General features: G+C 33.5%; 6 protein-coding genes across 6 annotated transcripts; 3 read left to right on the top strand and 3 right to left on the bottom strand.

The window, feature by feature from the left end:
• The first annotated feature begins 9,141 nt into the window (after window positions 1–9,141).
• On the top strand, window positions 9,142–9,372 carry LOC133337700 (cytochrome c oxidase assembly factor 4 homolog, mitochondrial). The gene has a single exon (XM_061545906.1). The coding sequence runs from the start codon at window positions 9,181–9,183 to the stop codon at window positions 9,367–9,369; it is 189 nt and encodes a 62-aa protein (XP_061401890.1). The 5' UTR covers window positions 9,142–9,180; the 3' UTR covers window positions 9,370–9,372.
• Window positions 9,373–9,421: 49 nt separating this feature from the next.
• Window positions 9,422–9,853, top strand: LOC133337703 (peptidyl-tRNA hydrolase 2, mitochondrial). Its single transcript, XM_061545908.1, has one exon. The coding sequence runs from the start codon at window positions 9,422–9,424 to the stop codon at window positions 9,836–9,838; it is 417 nt and encodes a 138-aa protein (XP_061401892.1). The 3' UTR covers window positions 9,839–9,853.
• Window positions 9,854–10,360: 507 nt separating this feature from the next.
• Window positions 10,361–11,731, bottom strand: LOC133337697 (GTPase Era, mitochondrial-like). Its single transcript, XM_061545903.1, has 4 exons — window positions 11,465–11,731; window positions 10,854–11,399; window positions 10,618–10,795; window positions 10,361–10,555 (listed from the first exon to the last, which is right to left on the bottom strand). Exons 1-4 carry the CDS (start codon window positions 11,729–11,731, stop codon window positions 10,362–10,364), a joined length of 1,185 nt encoding a protein of 394 aa, XP_061401887.1. The 3' UTR covers window position 10,361.
• A 747-nt stretch (window positions 11,732–12,478) lies between these two features.
• On the bottom strand, window positions 12,479–14,364 carry LOC133337699 (tubulin-specific chaperone E-like). Its single transcript, XM_061545905.1, has 5 exons — window positions 14,264–14,364; window positions 13,729–14,201; window positions 13,410–13,631; window positions 12,856–13,340; window positions 12,479–12,792 (listed from the first exon to the last, which is right to left on the bottom strand). The coding sequence occupies exons 1-5, from the start codon at window positions 14,357–14,359 to the stop codon at window positions 12,479–12,481; spliced, it is 1,590 nt and encodes a 529-aa protein (XP_061401889.1). The 5' UTR covers window positions 14,360–14,364.
• A 732-nt stretch (window positions 14,365–15,096) lies between these two features.
• LOC133337696 (uncharacterized) lies at window positions 15,097–15,371 on the top strand. The gene is made up of 2 exons (XM_061545902.1): window positions 15,097–15,201; window positions 15,285–15,371. The coding sequence occupies exons 1-2, from the start codon at window positions 15,097–15,099 to the stop codon at window positions 15,369–15,371; spliced, it is 192 nt and encodes a 63-aa protein (XP_061401886.1).
• A 1,837-nt stretch (window positions 15,372–17,208) lies between these two features.
• LOC133337695 (E3 ubiquitin-protein ligase SH3RF3) lies at window positions 17,209–23,461 on the bottom strand. The gene is made up of 7 exons (XM_061545901.1): window positions 23,342–23,461; window positions 23,146–23,254; window positions 22,680–22,730; window positions 20,426–22,598; window positions 17,891–18,079; window positions 17,465–17,821; window positions 17,209–17,383 (listed from the first exon to the last, which is right to left on the bottom strand). Exons 1-7 carry the CDS (start codon window positions 23,450–23,452, stop codon window positions 17,209–17,211), a joined length of 3,165 nt encoding a protein of 1,054 aa, XP_061401885.1. The 5' UTR covers window positions 23,453–23,461.
• Between the last annotated feature and the right edge of the window lie 908 nt (window positions 23,462–24,369).

Genomic DNA, 24,369 nt, shown 5'->3' with positions numbered 1-24,369 from the left:
CCAGCACATAAAGAAATTATAGAGGTCTGTTCCCGTACTTAAAAAGTTTGGTTCGATCAGCTGATTGATATGACCTTATGACTTAATGCATGACACAATAAATAGGTACGAGTACTCCATTTAGCGCAGCTGACTATCCGATTAACTGTCAATGTGCATGGAACGTGCAATAATCAAAGGGTGACACATGTTCGTATATTATCTTCTCAAATACTTCATCAATCAACGGCAACACTACAACTGTTCTGAAGTCATTCACATTCTTCGAATTATTATTTTTAGGTACTATGAATCTTCAAACAATTTGGATATTTTCTACGTTTAATTTACCTCGAATTACCGTACAAACATAAATCCAACCATAATTTGGATTTCATGGAAATCCTGTACCTATTCGAAATAGTTTCAAATACGACTCTGTTTTTGTACCGAAAAATGCATCACTTTTCCCAAAAGTACCAAAATTGCAACGCTTTGTGTGTCATTTGTTTACTTTAGCTGATGTTTTGATTAACTGTCAAAGTGGGTAATTTCTACTTGAATTCGATGTGCAGTGTTGCCAACCATTTGAAATATTGTATGGAAAATTTTGACAGATAATCGAGACAAAAACAAAGTTTTTGTTTTGATACATCAACTTATTATTGCATCATGGTATAGTCTATACCAAGGCCTATAAATAAGGTCATCCAGGAAGACCAGCTGAATATCGGCTGCCTCTCAAGTTTGCTGTCAGAATCCATTATTGTGAATTGACTTCCATTATTAAAACGTAAACATAGTTACCATTTTTAACTTTACACTTGAGAAAAAACAACTGAATTTCGCTAGCGGGGGGACCTTTTTTATAGATCTTGATCAATACGCAACTAATCGAAACTTAAAGATTTACAATATTTTTTTAAGTCGGTTTTTTCTCTTTCGAGTCGAGCTTAAGGATCGAAGTTTTGCAATGAAAAGGAAAACCTGGAGAGGAACCTACGCACCCAAGACTATGCGACATCTTTCGCTTTTGGTTAAGGGGCTCATCAGTCATATTGGGCTCTACGAAGGATCTATCTTGGGAACTAATATTTATGGCACAGCTGATTTGAAATTGTATCTGCCAATTAAATTAAATTTTTGCAATGTTTGACATTTTTCTTCACTCTAGAAACAGTCCTTTTCCAAGCAAATTTATATTAAATTATAGAAAATAATTCACTTACATAGAAAAATATTTGAATTTATAATTCTCATTTATTTCAATTTTTAAAAATATTTCTTTGAATTCACCCCACTTTAATTTAAATTTAAACAATTTGTATTTATTCGTTTTTTTTTTATTATTTCACTTTACTTTTTTAATTTTTATTATTTTATGTATTATTATTTTATAAAAAATATTTTCGAGATTTTATTCACTTCAATATTTTGCACTTATTTCCACCAATAATTTTATTTTGCGCGCCAAATTTGTTTGCTTTTTTTACGAACAATTAACCGCAAAAAAAACAGTTTCAAAAATAACCCGCTCACTCGTTAAACGTCTAACCGATGCGTCCGCAGTTTTGACAAGTTCTGAAAATAAAAACCAAACCACTTTTCTGCCCATCGTAACATTTGACGTTTGTATAGCAACGGTTTTGCCGCTTGCCGCGAGTTAGCAGCGCTCTGAGAGCGAGCGAACGAACGACCATTGATGAGTAATTAACTCGTGGTATTCCACGCTTTTCACACGATAATAGGCTGGTGACATATCGAACCCAAACAAACCATCAACATCATCATCATACGCTCCGAAGTCCACTTTCCGACAACACCTTTTGCTTGTTGTTACTAGACCAAAACGAAAAAAATATTGTTATTATTATTTTTTGTTGTTGCTGCTGCTGTTGTTATTGCTTCATTTCACATGAATGAAAGTTATCTTCTCTTTTTACCCTGCGCCAGTTTCTTAGCCACAGGCCGTCATTAATTGTTTATCATAATGTCAGAGTTGGATGGATGATATGTCGATAATATTTAATTATTGACATATGTGAGAGTTACTTTTAAAAATAAAATACCGAATACGAAGTACAAAGTTTAATTTTTTTGTTTATCATAATATATCATCATAATAATATTTGTTATTATATTTTTAAAAATAACTATGTATACCTCGATTTTTTTTTTATTTTCGAGAAAAGTTATTAGTACAGGACCATCAATCATTGGGAATTGAATTTTGTATTCTAATAAAGTGAACTTGATTATATTTTTTTGGGGAATGAATATAAATAGCTGTAATTGTATCAAGAAATAGATGAGTAACAATACAAGGGTTTTCTTTACATTTAATTAGGTCATCCGGGGAGACCAGCTGTATATCAGCTGTTTTTCAAGTTTGCTGTAAAAACCTATTATTGTGAATTGGCTTCCATTATGAAAACGTAAACAAAGACAACATTTCTGACATTAGATTTAGGAAAATCTGTTTTCCTTCGCTTGCTGGGTGACCTTTTTAATAGATCTTGATCGTGATCAAAGGTTTGTGCCATGATGCAATTATAAGGTGATGTATCACAACAACATCCTTTGTTTTTGTCTCGATTATCTGTCAAATTTTTCAATATAATATTTCAAATGGTTGGCAACACTGCACATCGAATTCAAGTAGAAATTACCCACTTTGACAGTTAATCAAGACATCAGCTGCACTAAATGGACTACCTATTCATTGTGCCATGGTGTGTGCTAAACAGTTATGCTACGTTTAGACTAATAAATCTACTCGATCTCAAATGTCAATTCCATTGCGTATACGTCACGTTAATCATGTTCACAAATCCAGTGGATTATATTTGACGTCTATGAAATGGAATTGACATTTGAGATCGGGTGGATTTCGCAAAATCTAAACTTACCGTTAATGGGCCATTAGATCGACTAGATTTTGTAATCTTGGTTCAAAATCCTAGCTGTTTATATTTATTCAGCTGTGATTTCTTTACTTATAAACATTTCACTAATTTCTGTGCCTATTTGTCAATCAATATTTTCATAATTCTAATAGGAATTTAAATAATTTTTAATAGGAACTCAATTAAGCAATTATATAGCGATAATGCAGATTATCACTATAAAAGCTATATAAAAGCACGCCTTTAGACTATGCCTTCTAAATCGACTCCATGATGAAATAATAATGAGATGTTTTTTATTCGACCATCTGTCATATTTTATCTAGTAATAAGGTATAACTAGGTCACCCAACTAGCGAAAGTCAGCTGTTTTTTCTCAAGTCTAATGTCAAACATTTTGACTTTTTTTTACGTTTTTATAATGGAAGTCAGTTCACGAAAATGGATTTTGACAGCAAACTTGATTTTATTAATAGACATTGGTTGAAACCATGGCACAATAAATAGGTAGTCCATTTAGAGTAGCTGATGTCTCGATTAACTGTCAAAGTGGGTAATTTCTACTTATAAGGAAAAATTTGACAGATTGTCGAGACAAAAACAAAGGTTTTTGTTTTCGATACATCACCTTATTATTGCATCATGATTGAAACCATGGCACAATGAATAGGTAGTCCATTCAGCGCAGCTGATGTCTCGATTAACTGTCAAAGTGGGTAATTTCTACTTGAATTCGATGTGCAGTGTTGACAATACTATAAGAAAAAAATTGACAGATGGTCGAGACAAAAAACAAAGGTTTTTGTTTTTGATACATCACCTTATTATTGCATCATGATTGAAACCATGATAAGATGATGTAAACCAACAACAACCTTTGTTTTTGTCTCGATTATCTGTCAAATTGTTCCATATAATATTTCAAATGGTTGGCAACACTGCACATTGAATTCAAGTAGAAATGACCGACTTTGACAGTTAATCAAGACATCAGCTGCGCTAAATGGACTACCTATTCATTGTGCCATGGTTGAAACCATTTCTCTTGAATTCGATGTGCAGTGTTGCCAACCATTTGTAATATTATAAGGAAACAATTGACAGATAATCGAGACAAAAACAAAGGTTTTTGTTTTCATGCATCACCTTATTATGGCATCATGATTAAAACTATGCACTTTGACAGTTAATCGGATAGTCAGCTGGCTAAATGGGGTACCTCTTTATTGTTACACGATCGATTGGATTGCTAAATCGATGTACTAAATCCTAGCTGTTTAGACTAGTATTAAAATGCTATTAATCCTATGTGTCAAATATATCCTCATAAAGAAGGTTATAGTACGTTAACATCGTACAGGAAATACAATAGTTCGAAGTTGTCAATTCCATTACATATATGTCCGAAAAACCTCATAGTGGATGTTCTAATGTAAATGCCTTTGGTGATGCGTTTTTTGGTACAAAAACACTGATGCATTTTTTAAATTATTTCAATTTCGCAGGAGATTTCGAGCGAATCGAGATTATGAGGGCATTTAATTTCGTATGATGAAACGAGGTAAATACTCTGAAATTTCTTGTGTTCACTTTTTATTACGATCAGCTGATTTCCATGGTAATGTAAATGCCTTTGGTGATGTATTTTCTTTTTATACAAAAAACAGTGTTGCATTTGAAATTATTTCAATTACGCACAGGATGGCACAAAAAATCGAGATAATGAGTGAATTTAGTTTATTATGGCGAATGAATTTTTTAATTTTTATTAGAATCAGCTGATTTCTACATGGTACAATTATATAAGGTAAATCCCAGCTGATTTGATTCCAACGTAATACTAGTGTCAATACGAATTTGACAAATTACGTTTTTAAAAATCACCCAACAAGAAAATTGGGAACGCATACAATTTGAAATTGTTCTTTATTAAATGTGCTCCTACTCTGGTAGTAATTACTTTGTTATAGATGACAAACAAGCATTCCATACTGGATTTTAGGAAGAACTCATATCATTTCATTCATTTTCCGAGTTTTTAGTTATATGTCGAAAATAGTCTTTATTTATTGACTATTTTGAACATGTTTACGTTTTCGCAATGAAAGTCCATTCACAATAATGGGTTTGATGGCAAAGTTGAGAAGCAGCTGATATACAGCTGGTCTCTTTAGATGACCCTGATAATAAGCCTTGTGGCAGAAGAAGCCACAACCTACATAATTGTTTTTTTCTTATTCAACTCAAGTTGTCCTACCTTTTATTATTGTGCCATGGTTGAATTGTAAAGATCTTCTTGCATTTTTAGAAAGAAACAAATCAAACATAATTTCCCCAAAATATAAAATTAACGAAACTAAATGTTGGATGACATAAGAAGCCAACACTACAGAGTTGTATTTTTCTTATATTCTTCATACTAATTTCTCTTTTTTCATTACCATATGCACTTTATATTTTTTACATTTTAAATAATGCACTACTCCCATCTCTGTTCAATATTATAAAATATTTTCATTATTTATTTAATTGTTGTCACTCTGCAATTTAGTTTTTTTTTATTGAAAATCAATTAACAATATCCATCTAGTATTTATAAATAACAATAACGTATTAGATTACATTGGGTGTCTACGTCATTCATTGACCACGAAAGTGCCGGTAAGAAAAAATTTGCATCAAACGTATTAGCCGATACCACCACTACGAGTATATCCGTTAATACGACGATATAGAAATACAGATGTGATAATAAATATACATTTATGGGAATATGAATATAACAAAAGATATGGAAATAAATATCTTAGAATGGATGGATGTATATATAGGTGAAGGTTCGTAACAAGCATTTTCATGGTCAATGAGAACTAAAATAGCGATATCGTAGGAAAGTAGATACGATGAATAACAACGTTTACATCATATCATATTAAACGGGAGTAGAAAAATAAATTTAGGAGAAGACATTTGATCTGTTCCAGAATCTGCACGAATGTAATTTTTTTTACTACGATAACAATTTTTCCTTTATGATATTGAAGAAAATAGTAAAAATATGTAGAATATTGCTGTGCGGGAAAAGACCATATGTTTCATTGTATTTTAGAGATCCAAGTGCATTTAAGCTATACCTAATATCTCGATTTAAATGTCGAGTACTGTTTTCCTCTTTATCTGTAAATATCAAAAATCATCAGCTGTTTGAAATATACATAATATCATAGAATTTTCTTATTCGAATCGTTTTATAAATTTATAAGAAAATATATCGCTAAGCAATTGCCAACCTTATCAGCTGATTAGTTCCTTTAATATGTCAATCATGATGCAATAATAAGGTGATGTATGAAAACAAAAACATCTGTTTTTATTCGACCATCTGTTAAATTTTATCTTCTAATATTTCTCGTGGTTGGCAACATTGCTCGACCAATTCATGTAGAAACTATTCACTTTGACAGTTTATCGGATAGTCAGCTGCGCTAAATGGAGTACATATTTCTTGTGCCATAATGACAATTATAAACGGCATTTACATTAGAGCTTTTTTACCGGGTTAACCTACTCTATGATGATTTATTTGACATGTATACAATGAAATTGACAATTGAAACCCATTGGGCATGATGCACTAATAAGGTGATGTATCGAAACAAAAACATTTGTTTTTGTCTCCACCGTCTGTCAAATTTCTCACATGGTTGGCAACATTGCACATCGATTCATGTAGAAATTACGCACTTTGACAGTTAATCGAGTCATCAGCTAAGCTTAGTCCATTTATTTATTGTGCCATGCTACTGGGTTAACGAAATCCGGTACAATGTAAAGGTACTATTAGAATCTGGTAGTGCTGTACCATGATGCAATAATAAGGTGATATATCAAAACAAAAACATTTGTTTTTGTCTCGATTATCTGTCAAATTTGTCCATATAATATTTCAAATGTTTGACAACACTGCACATCGAATTCAAGTAGAAATTACTCACTTTGACAGTTAATCAAGACATCGGCTGCGCTAAATGGACTACCAATTCATTGTGCCATGTGCTGTACTTTATTGCCTTTTTTATTTTGACATTTACATGTCTTGTAGATGTAATTTTCCTATATCTTTACACCTCACGTACGTGTTATCAATTTTTACTTTCCCTCCCATTTTTTTTTTCAACATGAAAATGCTCTTCTACATTTATTTACACAAGTTAAATTGAATTTCTCATTATTGTTACTACTTTTTTCGCATTTTATCAGCAAATGCAAAACTTAACATTCTATTTACAATGTAAGCAAATTACATGCCCACATTCGTTTATATTCCGCCAAAACCCCCTTCTCAATTACCACAACAACATATCTTGTCATGATAACAGTTCCAAACAACGTAATGCAAATTATTAAATTAAATTTACTTACAATTTTTTAATTGAGATTGCCCTCAATTATGGCGAGATCTACATTTGATATCTTTTTGGGAACACAGCAGCAACAACAACAACACACAAATTTATAATCAGAGCAGCTCATTTGAAAAAAAGCGGACAGAAAATTAATTAGTTGCGACATTGTACGCTTTAAAAATGTCAAGTCATGCAAAAAACAAAACATTGATGCACTTATGGTCATACGTCATCTGATGATTTAAGTAAATCTGTATTATTGTTGTTATAATTTAATTTTTTGCTTGTGAGGGAATTTAGTAGACGGAAGGTTATTATTTAAGGGCTGAGATTTTCATAGAAACATCATAGGTACATTGATATCAAGGTCTATTATAAGGACTTCCAGGGAGACCAGCTGCATATCAGCTGTTCCTCAAGTTTGCTGTCAACATCCGTTATTGTCAATTCACTTCATTATGCAAACGTAAACGAATTTTTGGCATTAGACATGAGAAAAATCAGCTGACTCTCACTTGCTGGGTGACGCACGTTAAATAACCTTTCAGTGATGTATTCTGAAAGTAAACTATAGAAACAGCTGATATTACAGGGTGGTCATATTAATGGACCTTAAACGGCATATACATTAGAACTTGTTACCGGGTTAACCTACTTTATGAGGATTTATTTGAAATATATGTAAAGGAATTGACAATTGAAACCCAGCGGGTTAACGTAATCCGGTTAAATGTAAACGTACTATTATTTCTGTCTCTGTTACATTAGAAACTTTTAAGATCACAAAACCAAACAATTTTTGGGCTTAATGCACCTTGTCGTACCACTATACAGAATTTGATAGAAAAATTCGAGCTGTGGAATTCCCTCAAGAACAATTAAAAATATTGCTGCTTTAGCCCAGAGTGTCCATTCTAGAAGGGCGTTTAGACTATACTTTCGAAATCAAGGTAATAAATGCTTGCTTTTTAGACTACTATTAAAATTATATAAAGTCAATCAGCTGATATATACATATATACATACTTTCCCATGGCATAATTATACAAGGTATTCACATGCATGACAGTATTCAGCTTTTAAAATTTAAATGAAAATATCCTCCTTCGTAATGTACGCAAATCATGTATTCAGTGGCAAAAATTGCTAAATAATTTAGATTTATAAACATTTTGAGATTCCCTGCCTCCAAAACGTATAAATATAAGTTGTTACGACCATGGTAAAATCTTGAGAGCAATGTTCAGCTTTAGAAAAAAAGTATTTTGTTTAATAAAATTATTGTTTTTTTTTTCTCATTTGTTTGAACTAAAAGTTGACAGTTGCCATACGACTTTATAAAGAATTACTTTTATTTTTAATATTAAAATATCCTGTAAATTCTTTTAGATTAAACGGATCATTTTGATATTTCAAAACCCAATTTGGCGAAAATTGTATTCCATAAGACCGGAAATATGTCTTTTTACAAATGTGCAGCCATGCATTTTTATCAAGTAACCATTAACCAAAATTGAACAGCTGATTGATAGGGTTATAGAGATGAAGAACAAGGCTCGACGTTTGTGTTTCAGAATTTTATAAAGAGAAGTAATTAAATTAGCTCTTAATATCAATATTAATTAATTATTTTGTGGATTTTAATTATTTCCTACTTAAATTGTTTATTTCCGCTGCCATAATTGCAAAGAAAGTCTGTTTATCATTTCACTTTGAGTGAACCCATAAGGCAATGCTATCATGCCCTTTTACCTAATGCAAATCAAAAAGAAGAAGAAGAACAATGTGAGTGTGCTGTAAGATTACGTTACGAACAACGAATGTGACCAAAATTTGCCCAAAATAAATTAGAAAAACACCAAATTATTAAATAAAACCCCAAACAAATAATGTCCGATCAAGATCCTGTTGAGTTGATGTTACAAAAAACCGGTTGCATTAATCTACACTATAAAGTACAAGAGTGTATTGCTGAGACCGGTGATTGGCGCCGTTGTCAGGATCGTGTAAAGGAATTTAAGGCCTGTATGCAGGATTATGTTGATAATCAAAGCAAAAAATATGCAAATGTAAAATAACAGCAACAACAAATACTATAGACAACTTGATAAATAACACCACAAAACAACAATGACGAAACTTTTACGCACCTTGTATAATGTCTCACGGCACCTAACATCTCCACCCACAAAACTGGCCCTAGTTGTACGAGGCGATCTGAAAATGTCCAAAGGTAAAACAGCTGCCCAATGTGCCCATGCCGCCGTTATATGTGTTCAGGATTCTCAGGCGAGCAGTAATGAAAAACATCGCGAGTTACTGCGCGCATGGCTTGCCATGGGACAACCAAAAATTGTCTTAAAAGTTGATAATTTTGAGCAGTTAATAGAGCTACAGAAGGAAGCCATGCAGGGAAATGTTACAGCAGCTCTTGTCCAGGATGCTGGTCGCACACAACTGGCTGCGGGTACAGCAACTGTTTTGGGTATTGGGCCAGACACCGTGGAGAATATTGATAAAATTGTTGGGCATTTAAAATTGTTATAAAAAAAGAAATATAAATTTTGTAAATAAAAGTTTATAGATTGTAATTTTATTGTTTTCGATTTTTTTATTAAATAAAAATAGGAAATTCTGATACAAAGAACCTCTTAATAACGCAGCAATTTGTCTGTTTTCAACAGTTACAAATTACAATTCTAACGTCTGAGATGGGAAACAAAAAGGTTTTTAGATTCTTTCAAGCCAAACATGCCGTTCATCAAATGACTGTTGCTGAGTTGTATAATGCTGTAAGGACCTTAAAAATATATAGAATGGGACGGACCCGCTGTATGAGGTTATATTAAAACAGTGACCTATATTGGCAATTTTCTGTCAAGAGCTATAATATCCTTTGAAACCCCAAAATTACAGTCTCTTCTGCTGGAAAAGGAATCTGGGTCCTTTAAAATTTCATTTTGATGAAATAATTTTTTAATAATTCCGTTTCTTCGTTTTTTGGTTTATAATTTTGAAAACATTAATCTATAAAATTAATTAACAATTCTGGTTATGATGCAAAAACCACTTAATTAGCAGCTTCTTTAGTTTTCTCTCTGGGTCTAGTTGATATGGTAAAGGATATTGGTTTGCCAAAGGTCTCCACTAAATCTGAGGTGACACGTTCTGTAATCTGCCTAAGTCTGCCATTGGATTCACCGCATATTAAACGTTCAACACGTTTTGTTGGACAAACCACTTCCACCGAAGCATAAATTGTGTCTAAAAAACACAAAACATATTTATTCAATAATCTTTCAAAATAAATTTGATTGTATACTGACCATTATGGACATTGTAGTATTCAATGCATGTCTCCAAATTATATGGTATCTCCTGTGGCAAATAGTCCAAAAGACGGGCCTTAACACTAGCCACAATTAAATCCTCTGGAGGTTCATCTGTAAATGTGTCGCTGGGGAATTCCCAGTTGCGGGATTTGGCCGCATTTAAGAAGTAATCCTATAAAAATAATTATTACAACTTTTTTTTTTTTTTGGTTTTTCCCCTTATGACTCACATGAACTTTATTCAGCCCACTACCTGTTATCGATGATACCAAAAAAACATCACTAAAATTACTCCATGTACCCTCATTGGTCAGCAAATCACCAAATTCCACCGCCGGCTTCTCCTCTTCATCCTTTTTCGATTCATCCAATGTCAATTTCTTACCAATTCGATTATGTTTCCTACCACTCAGGGTATTATTCGTGAGTATCCGTATCAACTCCAATGTAATACGTTTCGATTTTAATGCATCAATTTTATTTAATATTAAAACACTTGGCAATTGAGGATATGCCTTCAGGCTATCTATAACAGTTGGATGTAATTGTTTACGCGTCCAGGTATTGGAGACATCATGCATAACGGCTATCATATCAGCATGTTGAATGGCATGACGGTAAGAACTTTTAAATGATTTTTCCAATTTGTGTCTATTGATTTCCTTTTGTGTCACCAAGCCAGGGGTGTCATAGAACACCAATTGAGTTTGACCCGTAGTATATATGGCCTTATTGGACTTCCTCGTTGTGTGTACTTTCGACGATGTGGGACATACCTGTAATTAAATTGTATAAGTGGATATTTTTATCACGTGTTTTTGTTGTTATAAAAGAAACTTACCCTATGATTTATTAAATTATTAATAAATGTACTTTTCCCAGCGTTGGGCACGCCAATAACAGCAATATTCAAGGATTTTTGTTCACCTAGCCTCTGCTCTCCTCCTCGATACTGTTTTGCTATATCTTTTTGCTCATCATTTTCACATTTGCTCTCTTGGGTATATGATCGCTGCTGCTGTTGTTGCAGGCAATGATATATGCCATATTTATTGAATTGTATATTTGTTTCTATTAAATTAGTAATATTTTTTAAAATCAAAATCATTTTGCCGGAGTACTGACTGATGTAAACATGCCCAGCATGTAATATATAGGGTTTTATAGATCGACTTTTGACCAATTGGCAAAATGACAGTAGGGATGTGTAAGTCTATTTTTGGCTTTTGCATGTATGAGCAAATGATAACAAGTCTCAGAGAATTAATGTATTGGGTCGTTTTATATGGACTTTTATTAAATTTTTAATTTTTTATAACAATTCTAGACTATAATAAATTGGAAACAAACACTAAATTAAAGGTTAAATATATACATTTTTATTTTCTGTAGCAAACAATAAAAAACAAATTTGTGCAATGCAACTAGTACATCTACTAGCAAAGCTTTAGTATAAATATATAGCATACTTTCAGGCGCTCTATTTAATTCTTCAAAACAATATCACTGCATTTTAATTGTTAAACTCATCATTGCAACATATGAACCATTTATTTGTTTTTTTTTCTTTTGAATAACATATATAATTTTTAATTGATATTAGGCAAGGTGAATTTTTTAAACTAATCTAATAGAAAAAAAGGTACAATAAATTTTTTATATAAAAAAATCAATAAAAAATGCCATTAATTTTTGTTAAATAAAAAAAATAATACAATTCAATTTTCAACTAAAAACTAATTTCTTTTGTGATTAATAGACAATATAAAAAACGATATTAATACAACAAAATATATCAAATTTGTATAATAAAAAAAAATATCTTGAGAATGCTTAAATTTCGCCTTCATTCAGTCTACATAGAATTTTGCCATTTCACCAAAACTGTATCATTTTCTTGCAGAGAATAAAAATCCAAAGTTTTTGACAAATTATCCATGGGCACCACCAAATCGGGATGTTTGTTATCGATATAACACAACTGGGGCGCAGTATCACTATCCATGTGAAAACGTTTTATAATTAGGCCAAGCAATGTTTGTACCGTGATCATGCGTGGAAATTTCTTTTCCCAAACATCTCCAGTCTCTGAGTGTAAAACACGGATTTTGATTAGATTGGATACCTTGGCATTGGAACGGGGTATAAATTCGGCTGGGGAACCATATTCTAAAGAATAATAATAAAAGCAATTAATTTAGATTTTAAAAGAAAAATGATTTAAATACACACTTTTCAACATCAAGGCATATGTACGATGTTTCTTATAGAACTCCTTTAATGTTTCCGGTTTCATGGAAGCCTGTAACCATTCGGGTGCATATTTCTTCCAAATATCATATTCTGCACCACGCCTCTCTTCCGGAGAGATTTGTGCCTTATTCAAAACTTGTAAATTTGAGATCATTGCCACGGCATTTACAAACATTTCATTGAAATCCGATTTCAAATGTGGTGTCTTGTTAAGCCTTTTCAATTTGGGTAACTTATCCAATTCATTAAACGCATCTGTCTCATTCCATATTGGATTGTGGAAGATATTCAAATGTTCCAACGACGGAAATATATCCAATAATTTTGCATCACTTTCACAATCGGGCAGCTTAATAACCTCGATGCCATTTTCCATGAGATTTAAAAATTCCAATGTTTTAATATTGCTTAATTTGCAGACTTGATCGAAATCACATAGTTTGGTGCGATGTAAATCAAGTTCTCTATAGGGAAAATGGGAATGGAAAATTATTGAGAAAAATTCGTTATTGAAAAAATTGGTGGTAACTTACTTTAAATTTTTAAATATTTTTGTTGTATCCACAACTGATAGTTCACTGATTGGATTTCCTTGTAGACTTAATGATTCAATATAGGGCCAAAGCAAGGCTGTCTGCATAACATCGGACCAATTGTTAAAACCACATTCACGTAAATTTATAAAACGTAGATTGTCAAAAGCCGTTGCCAAATTTGATATGTCCAAATCTGAGGGGACCACCAAGCGATTGCAACTATAAAAATTGATAAAAAAAATATTTAAAAAGAATTTTAAAATATTTTCCCAAACTTCTTGACCTACCCTCGTAATTTTACAAAATTTTATCTTACCTCAAATTTAGATTTCTCAATGATGGAATTTGACGACATATATCTGCCACAATTTCCCAGTTCCATATCAAAGTATGACTCAAATTCAGTGTGGTCAACATGGTAAACTCCTTCAAATAACCAGCCGAATTTACAGCACAATTATCCACACTAACATCGGTAAGCTGTTCAAATTTACTCTGTTTACGTGCCAACTTATCCATGCCGACTACCTCAAAAAATGAAGCCTGTAAAGATTCTTGGGCCTCACGCAACAATTGCTGATCCAAAGCATTTTCCGAATAACCCAAATAACGTTCACGAGCTGCCTCCTCCAGCGACTCGAATGGCCCCACCTTGCCTGGGCGTATGAAACTGCCAGCTGTTGGATGTTGTGTATAGAAATAATGTTTACCATCAATGGTGCCATTGTGTTTTCCACGTTTTGGATCATCCCATTCAATGCCCAACCAGGTACCTTGATAGCCCAAAACCTGTGTAGGTGGGGCAAGTTTTATTAGTATTTTGTCTAGCTGATGGCATGATTTACACTTACCTCGCCCACATAGCATACAGTTCCACAATTATCACCAATTTTTATCCTTGTTCCCAGAGGATAACGTATGCAGGTGTCGTCCATAATTCCAACCATTTTTAATGGTTATTATTTTTTGCTTGTGTGTCTTTCTTGACAAAGACGATAGACTTTATTTGTATTTTTTTTCTCTGTTTCTTTTCTGTATGAGCAATCACGGTATGTTTTTGTTTTCCTGTTGTATTTTTTTATGAGAGCAGAGTAGTTGGTATTCCAAAAATGTATTCGGTATTCCTTATAAGGAGATTTCAATTGGGGATTTATGAACAAAAATGTTTGTTAAAACAGGAATTATCATTTTGGTTAGAGGAAATATTGGCTCCCGCCCCTGGGAATACGAGCCTGTTGTTGATTTAATCTTTGATTTTTATGGAAAATGTATTTTTCTGGTTTTAATTCTCAATTGCGGCAATAATGCCATCCGCTGTAATTATAGATGTAACACAGTTCATCTTGTCGTTCACTTAACGGCTTAATAAAGGAACTAGTGAGCAATGACGTTTTTCGTTTTCATGTAAATTATTAACTTTTTTTAACGTTTGTATTAACTAATAAGGCCACACATTATTAGTTTTGTCCCATAAATTAAGATTTTTACATTTGCAATACTTTAAAATGCTAAATTAAATATCTAAATTAGCAAAACAAAAAAAGCATGCCACTAGTTCCCTTTCAGTTTCATTCAATGAACATTTCCTCTTTGTTGGTTCATTTCGTTCTACAAGAAACTCCAATTGTCACACATCGGCTCGACTCCAATTGTAAATAAATTCAATTAAATTAATAAAAAAATAATGGATTTCTTAGATAAATATAGCACATTTGAACTGTTTATTGCCTCCGGTTTAATGCCAGTGGTATTTGTGTTCCTTTGGTACTTAATTATTGGTGATTTTAAGGTAAAGACATTTGTTGTACCACAAACACCACCCACCCACACCTTGAATTTGATTTACATGATCTCAATTTTTTTCAATTGCAGAACTTCAAGGGTAGTAAAATTTCCTATTCGGTGTATACGGCCAGTGATCCTGTTAATTGTTATCAAAATTTTAAAAAATCGGAATAAGTAGCCTCATGGACTGTGTACTCGTCATGTGTATTCCTAACTCTCTAATAACAAAAGGGGGATTTTCCTGCTTTTAGTCATAAGTATAAATGTGAAATGAAGTTTATTTGTTCTATCCGCCGCTTTGATTTGAAGATAAGATAATAATGGTTGTAATCGGAGTAGTGGGGGTAGATAAGTAATAAAACTTTTATTTATATAAAAATTAATTTAATTTGAAAAAATAATGTTTTCATTTATTTTAACAGTAATTTGTAATGGATAGAAATCACGTGAAGAATAAAAAAATTTGAATTTTCAGCAATAAAATTACCGTAACCGAATTAGATTTACCTTAAATTAATATGGGTTAATTTCCCCTAACATTTGTTCCCATACGTCTGACGACAGGTTAAGACCCGTTCTCCACAATTCATAAATGAGAGGAAATTAACTGATATATCCTCAATGGAAACTCGTTATTAAGAGGCATTAAAAGAAAAACCACCAACTACAGGAAGTTTGTCAACATCTTTATCGAAATCCACATCTTCGGCTTTGACAGGTTGAAACAACGTTTTTTGAGTATTAGATAGTTGTCACGCCTCAGCAGTAACAAATTAATGAGTATTAGTCGTCCATGATCCTAATCGCCTCGATTTTCACTCTGATGATCACATGAGCCTAAGGTATTTATACTTGTGGAATATCAGAACTAAGGAAAAGTGCTGAATATATTTTTAGTAAACAAGCTGAAAGTCTTATTTAGATTAGTTGGAATTCATTCTTAGCGGCAAGCAGTATCTAGTACTTGTACACTGCTTTAAAATTTCTCCTTCGTATTGAAACATTAAATTGACTCAAATTGTTTGTTAAGAAGATTTCAGAGTTTATTTTTTTGTTTTATTTAGAACATTGCAGAGAAAATGTATTTTGTTGTTGTTGGTTTTTTTGTTTAGTAATGGTCGGCATTAAAATTCGTATTAGTAGTAATAAAACGTTTTCAATTTTTTTTTTCTTATTAAAGTGTTATAATTAATATAAAAAATATATTTTTTGGGGGAGCTGGGATTGTTTATCTTAAAAATTAAAAAAAAAAAGAAAAACATATTTATATATTTTGTGTAGTTTATGGCAAAAATGTTCAACACAAAACATAACAGAAAAAACATATTTACAAAAATCTAAAAAAAAATAAAGAAAAACACAATTTAAAGCATAAAGGAAAAATTTGGGGGGAGGACGACTTTGGAGAATATAACTTAAAAAATGATCACTTAATTCCAAAAAAGAAAAAAAAACATATTTATATTAAGTATACAGCTAAGGAAGCATTTTGGACTATAAAATAATAACTATATAGAAATATTTTTAATATATAAACTTAACTAATATAAACAATATTCACTGTTATTTAAATTTCTTTATTTTTAAGGTTGCCTAACATTATTTATGAATTCATTTAGTAGTGTAGCTAATAACAATATTTTCTTGTTATTATAGTTTAAAAAAAAGAGTTTTTAAAAAAGTTATTTCCTAGAAAAATATATAAAAGCGACCAGCGTTTTAAGAACAAAATTTTAACAAAAAAATCTAATATTTATAGAGAAAAATGGCAGTTTGAGAAAAATTCTATGAATACAATTAAAAAAATAAGAACAAAAAATAAAAAAAATGTAGTTTAGACTTGTATGTAATGTGCGCATGATATGTGTGCTGTCTTTTTAGCAAAAAGGAAAAATTTATGTTTGTTGTGAAATAATGTAAGTATATATCTCACTGTATATACATTATGATTTGTGTGTTATAAATGATTTTTGTAAGTCTTAGTTTTGTGTATACATAGAAAAAAAATCGTTTATAAATCAGGTTCAACAAATGAAGCAGGAAATAAACCAGTCTTATAAGTTCTTGAATTGGTACCCTTGTACCAACCATTTTTTTGTTTACGATAAACAAATATTATATCACCGACTTGAAGCTCCAATTCGACCTCGCTGTTTGGGGGATATGGTACCACACAACGAAAACGGCTAGACAATAAAAAAAAAAAACAAATTAATCATAAATCAAAAATTTTTTTTCGACCATTTATGGTCAAACCATAAACTTACCTTTCTGTCATATTGTTTGGGGTATTTGTTGTTGCACTTGCATGCACGGCAGCCGCATTTATATTACATTGTGTTAAATCGGAACTACTTGTAGCTGCTGTGACAATATTATTTGCTGCCGCTGCTGCGGATGATGATTGTAAAATATTCGAGGCATCTAAGGAATGAGATTTACGATGAATAACCGCCGTGGTGGAGGGTGTACTATTCATATTTGTTGTATTCGAGGATTGTGGTGACGACATTGTTTGTTGTTGTTGATATTGTTGAGCACATTTTTTGGGCATTAGATTCGATTGTTGTTGTATGTGATTGGCATAAATACTGCGTAAGGTTGAGTCAATTGTGGGACGTGTACTGTGAGGAAGATACAAAAAATAATATTAAAAATATATTATGGAAATAAAAGGTTGAAGGTCTACATACTTTTCCAATGAGGCCCTTTCTTTGGGACCTTTGATACGCTGCGAACTATAACCATTGGGTGGAGGTGGTGTAAGTTGCTGCTGTTGTAGGCTATGTGCTGTGACATTGCCAGATTCATCTTTTGTTTCATTTAGTGTCCGACGATCATTGGGAAAATGTTGCAACAGTTGACTGGGACAGGAACCCGAACTAAAATAGAAAATTTATTAGAAATTTTATTCTAATTGAAAGGAAAATAATAAATAATAAAAAATAATACAGCCTAAGGGGAAACCTTGGATGGTAGTGGGTTTGAAAATATTGCAAAAGTAGTCTTCCATCCTTCTGTTCTATAAATAAGGTCTTCTGATCTTCCATAAAACATTATTTCTATATTTGTTCCATAAAAGAAGACATTCATCTCTGCTAAAAAAGATGACCTTCATCTTCTCTATAAAAGAAGAACCCTCAACGATCCTATAACATAAGACCTTCAGCTCTCATATAACATAATACCTTCAGCTCTTTTATAAGAAAGACCTTTAGCTCTATAAAAGAAAAACCATTAGGTCGTCTATAAAAGAAAAGAACCTTCAGCTTATCTTAAAAAGAAAAATACCTTCAGTTCTTCTTAAAAAGAAAAAGACCTGCACTTCTTATTAAAATGAAAAAGACCTGCAGGTCTTCTTAAAAAGAAAAAGAACTTCAGCTCTTCTATAAAAGAAGACCTTCAGCTCTTCTATAAAAGAAGACCTTCAGCACTTCTATGGAAGAAGACCTTCAGCACTTCTATAAAAGAAGACCTTCAGCTCTTCTATAAAAGAAGACTTTCAGCTCTTCTATAAAAGAAGACCTTCAGCTCTTCTATAAAAGAAGACCTTCAGCTCTTCTATAAAAAAAGACCTTCAGCTCTTCTATAAAAGAAGACCTTCAGCTCTTGTATAAAATAAGACCTTCAGCTCTTGTATAAAAGAAGACCTTCAGCTCTTCTATAAAAGAAGACCTTCAGCTCTTGTATAAAAGAAGACCTTCAGCTCTTGTATAAAAGAAGACCTTCAGCTCTTGTATAAAAGAAGACCTTCAGCTCTTCTATAAAAGAAGACCTTCAGCTCTTGTATAAAAGAAGACCTTCAGCTCTTGTATAAAAGAAGACCTTCAGCTCTTGTATAAAAGAAGACCTTCAGCTCTTCTATAAAAGAAGACCTTCAGCTCTTCTATAAAAGAAGACCTTCAGCTCTTCTATAAAAGAAGACCTTCAGCTCTTCTATAAAAGAAAAACCATTAGGTCGTCTATAAAAGAAGAGAACCTTCAGCTTATCTTAAAAAGAAAAATACCTTCAGTTCTTCTTAAAAAGAAAAAGACCTGCACTTCTTATTAAAATGAAAAAGACCTGCAGGTCTTCTTAAAAAGAAAAAGAACTTCAGCTCTTCTATAAAAGAAGACCTTCAGCTCTTCTATAAAAGAAGACCTTCAGCTCTTCTATAAAAGAAGACCTTCAGCTCTTCTATAAAAGAAGACCTTCAGCTCTTCTATAAAAGAAGACCTTCAGCACTTCTATAAAAGAAGACCTTCAGCTCTTCTACAAAAGAAGACCTTCAGCTCTTCTATAAAAGAAGACTTTCAGCTCTTCTATAAAAGAAGACCTTCAGCTCTTCTATAAAAGAAGACCTTCAGCTCTTCTATAAAAGAAGACCTTCAGCTCTTCTATAAAAGAAGACCCTTATCTCTTCTATAAAAGAAGACCCTCATCTCTTTTATAAAAGAAGACCTTCAGCTCTTGTATAAAATAAGACCTTCAGCTCTTGTATAAAAGAAGACCTTCAGCTCTTCTATAAAAGAAGACCTTCAGCTCTTGTATAAAAGAAGACCTTCAGCTCTTGTATAAAAGAAGACCTTCAGCTCTTCTATAAAAGAAGACCTTCAGCTCTTCTATAAAAGAAGACCTTCAGCTCTTGTATAAAAAAAGACCTTCAGCTCTTGTATAAAAGAAGACCTTCAGCTCTTCTATAAAAGAAGACCTTCAGCTCTTGTATAAAAGAAGACCTTCAGCTCTTCTATAAAAGAAGACCTTCAGCTCTTCTATAAAAGAAGACCTTCAGCTCTTCTATAAAAGAAGACCTTCAGCTCTTCTATAAAAGAAGACCTTCAGCTCTTCTATAAAAGAAGACCTTCAGCTCTTCTATAAAAGAAGACCCTCATCTCTTCTATAAAAGAAGACCTTCAGCTCTTCTATAAAAGAACACCTTCAGCTCTTCTATAAAATAATACCTTCAGCTCTTCTATAAATGAAGATCATTAGCTTTTTATAAAGTAAGACCTTCAGATCTTCGATAAAAGAAAACATCCAGCATAAAATAGCCAGACCTAAAAGTGAATACTTTCATCTATTCTACAAAAGATTGTGCTCGCTCTTCTTCAAATGAAGATCTTTTTCTCCTCTCTCTCTCTCTCTGTGTGTTCTCTGTCAGATCTTCTACAAAAGGAGACCTTTGTCTTTTTCAAAAGACATCCTTCAGTTAATTTGTTTAATATTTCAAAACGTCAGAATTACTTACCGCACATGAACGGGTGTAAGACCATGTCCCGTCATCGATCCCTGTTGTTGTTGCTGCTGCTGTTGTTGAGTTGGTGTTGATGCTGTCATAGCATTAGCAGCAGCTGCCGCATTGGCTGCAGCATTTATCTGTGTTGTGGCCAATGTTGAAGCAGCCACTGCCACAGCAGCAATAGCTGCTCCGGGTGATTTCGATCTCGACTTGATGTGTGTTAAAAACTTTTTCAAACCTGCCGAAGCTGAGGATGTAGAGTTGGAGGAGGATGATGATGTTGACATACAACCTGTAGTTGTGGGTTTTTCTTTTAATGCCTCTTTATCACGTGATTCTCTAGAGGAAATATTCGTTTGTGGTTGTTCTTGTGGCTGTCTTTGATTATTTAAGGGCACCGGACTTAAGGCCATGTGCCGAGGTGGTAGGTCAGGTGGCATTGCTTGGTGGGGTGTTAAATTTGCCAGCGTTAGACGAGCATTAATATTTTCCAAATCATGACGCATTGATGAGGAATATGTGGAGGTGGCCATTTGTTGTTGTTGCTGCTGTTGTTGTTGCAATGTGTGTTGATGGTTTCCACTTGCCAAGGATACATTGTGGTTATTAATATAATTTGTGGGTGGTATTAATTTCCAACTATGCATCAATTGTTGTTGATCTCTGGCACGTAACGGCGTAACATAATTCCCGGGAAATACACCACTAATATCTTTCCAATTTTTACCTTTAAACCATCCGTCCAAACAACGTTCAGTAACCATATAAACACAACCTTTCTTTAATTCGAGTTCATCATTTTTCCGTGGCTTATAGGGATATAGGGCCAAATAACCCCATGGCAAAGTGGGTGGTACATTTTGTTGACAGGTTTTCAAAACATTGTGACGTGGTGTTGATGATGTACTGGCCATGTTGGAGGGATTTTGTATTGTTTGGCCTTTGTTTGTGGCTGGTGGTAAATTTGTTGCATGATGTTGTTGTTCCCTGGCGGCAGTTGTTTGCCCCGTGGCTGTGGAACTCATTGCCACATCCGGTTCAAAATCATTGGGTACACTTAGAATTTCGGCAGAATGCCGATTACTACTTTGCATAATACTTAAGGCAGTGCTACCATTATTGTTGAGGAGGGCATTGAGAGAATGTCGCTTATGTTTCATATCGTTGTTACGCAAACGTACCGAACTTGAGGAGGGATTGTGATGATGTCCCGAATGTTGTGGGGTGGTGGGCATTGATGATTGTGGACTATTGGGCATAGAGTGGAAAATGGTATTGGTTGATGATGCTGTGGTGGAGGATGAAGTTGAGGGATTTGTTGTGGTCGATGTGGGACTTGTGGTTGCCGAAGAATTTGATGAGGAGGAACAAGATAACTGAATGTTGGTAGATGTGCCGGGTTTTGTGGAGTCTATGGCTGAGGTGGAACTATCTGCACTAACTGGTATGGGTGGTAAGTCACGTGATTCTTGTTGTTGTTGTTGTAAAGCGGTTTGTTGTTGTTGTAATGCGGGTGGTAAATGTCCTCCCGCCGCAGCAGTTGTGACAGCAGCTGTGGGTGGTGTGAAATTTTCCAACAACTGCTTGGCTAAGTGGTTTAATTCTACAAAGGCAATGGGAAATATACCAATGGACGAACCAATGCGTCCCTCAGCCCAATTTTGATCTACCCGACGTAGCACCTGTATGACAGTGCCTTTTTTAAATGTCAAACAACCTTCCTCTTCGTTGGGACCCATTTTAAAATCATACAAAGCAATGCACTGGGCCGATGGCAGCGGCACCACTACCTGTACATAGTTGATGGGGAAATTTCCTTCGACTCCTTTAAATTGTCCCACATACCAATTGCTGTCGATTTTACGTCGCAACAGAATTAGATCACCTTTTTTGAATTTCAAATCATTGGGTTCACTGGAATCGAAATCATATAGGGCATAGGCATGAGGAACAATACAACGTCTTTGTTGGTTGGATGATTGTGGCGGGGGCTGATGTAGCTGCTGCTGCTGTTGTGGATGATGATGCTGCGGCGCCGTTAGGTTTTGAGCAATATTTGTTGGGGCTGGTAATTGTAGAAATTGCTGGTGTTGTTGTTGCTGATGCTGTTGATGTTGTAATTGTTGTTGTTGCTGGATTTGTCGTTGTAATGTTAGTCTATCTTCATTACTACTTGTTGTTGCTGCTGTTGTTGTGCTAACAGTTGAATCTGATAAGGGCTGTTTGGATGTCTCCATCTTTTCATTGGGCCAATCATTATTACTGTGATGTTGTTGTTGCTGGTTTTGTTGTTTAGCGGCAGCATTTTTCATGCCTAGAAAAAAAGAAATAAAATTAGTTATCTATTTAATGTCATAATTAGTAAATAGAATTATATTTTTTTGATACCGATTAGTTGTTTTAAAAATTAAAGTTGTTTCAAGGTTTACCACGAAATGTCGTAAAGATTTAATCTTCATTAAATTTCTAAATCTCTAGACAACAACACCATAACCATTATGAAGTATGTTGTCCGAAAGCATATGGACAGTTAAGTGGGTTGGTTGGTAATTGTGTCTGCTAGTGCCGACACCATGTGGGTAGGTTTAAAAAAGTACACAAGTGCATTAAAGAAACTCAAGACATACTTTACAAAAAATAGTGTGAAGGTGTTTCTTCGGCTTATTTTATAATACGAAGAAATTTCGATTTATTTTAAAGGAGTTATTTTGTCATTTAAATTTACATACCCTCCAATATTCGCATAAGCAAAACATTCGGCGGCAAATCATCTATCTTCGTTTCAACAAGTATACGGCATTCGGGACATCTTAGCTCCTGACGACTGGCATAAATAACCTGCAAACAGAAACATGCACACACACGCACACATTTACATATTATGAATTTCATCATGGTCATGCATGCAGCAGCAAGCACACTTACCTCAAGACATTTTCGACAAAATGTATGTTGACATGGTAGAACTTTTGAATCCTTTAAACGATCCAAACACACCGAACATTCCAATAGATCATTTAATGTATTCTCATCCATGGTCTTTGTTTTTTTTCGTTTTTTTCGGTGACCAATTCAAATTACATTCACTTCTTCGTTATTATTGCATTTAATAAATTATTAGCGTATGAATAGGAATAGGAAACAACAACAAAAAAACTAATTTACATATTTCTACAATTCTTCGAAACAACATTCCATCAATATATATGAGCCAACTAACGAACAAACAAGTCCAAGTTTGTCTGTTGTGGTATTGGTGGTGTTGCTGCTTAGCTCGTTCGTTCTTTTATTCTCTTCGTTCGGCCGCGACCCCCCTTTTACTATTCAACAGTACCAAAAAATGATGAATAAAACTAACACATATACTAACGCACACACAAAATGCACTGCACTATGGAAAAAGGTAGGATTTGTTTGTTTAATACACTAACAAATTTCTGTTGTTGTTGCTGTCGTCGTACTCGTTCACAACTGGGGGGTAATTTTATTAATTATATTAATAATTTTAAAACATTTTATATACATTATTTGCTTTTTTATTTCCGTTTTTAACGAACCGTAAGTCAGTTGGAGCGTTCGTTGGAGCCTTGAAGTAGAGAGAGAACTGAGCCACACTAGAAAAATGTTAGGGATCTAGAAATCGTTTTTCGTCACATAGAGATGAAATGTCATACGTTGAAAGGGGGGTTATCATTTAACTGTGGATTGCAGTGCTAATGGGGTAAAACGTATTTAACCCTTTTGTGGCAGGTGAAAAGGAATGAAATGGAGTTTTAAAAGCCTTCAGCATTACAAGGAGCGTATTGGAGCGTATATTAAATTTATTATTCCGTTTCCAGCATCTCGAAATATTCCGTTTCATCTAACTGAGCCTTATGTGTAACACATATGAAAATGCTGAAAATTGCGAGTTATTCTATGATTCAGACTTTCCCAACAGGCAGTTTGAGTAA

Source organism: Musca vetustissima, unplaced genomic scaffold (assembly GCF_032173495.1).
Source record: "Musca vetustissima isolate MV318-11 ecotype Yass unplaced genomic scaffold, APGP_CSIRO_Mvet_v1 utg19594, whole genome shotgun sequence".
In the NCBI taxonomy this organism is placed as follows: domain Eukaryota; kingdom Metazoa; phylum Arthropoda; class Insecta; order Diptera; family Muscidae; genus Musca; species Musca vetustissima.
The sequence above is the reverse complement of the archived record's forward strand: the minus strand, read 5'-3'. Positions and strand labels throughout refer to the sequence as shown.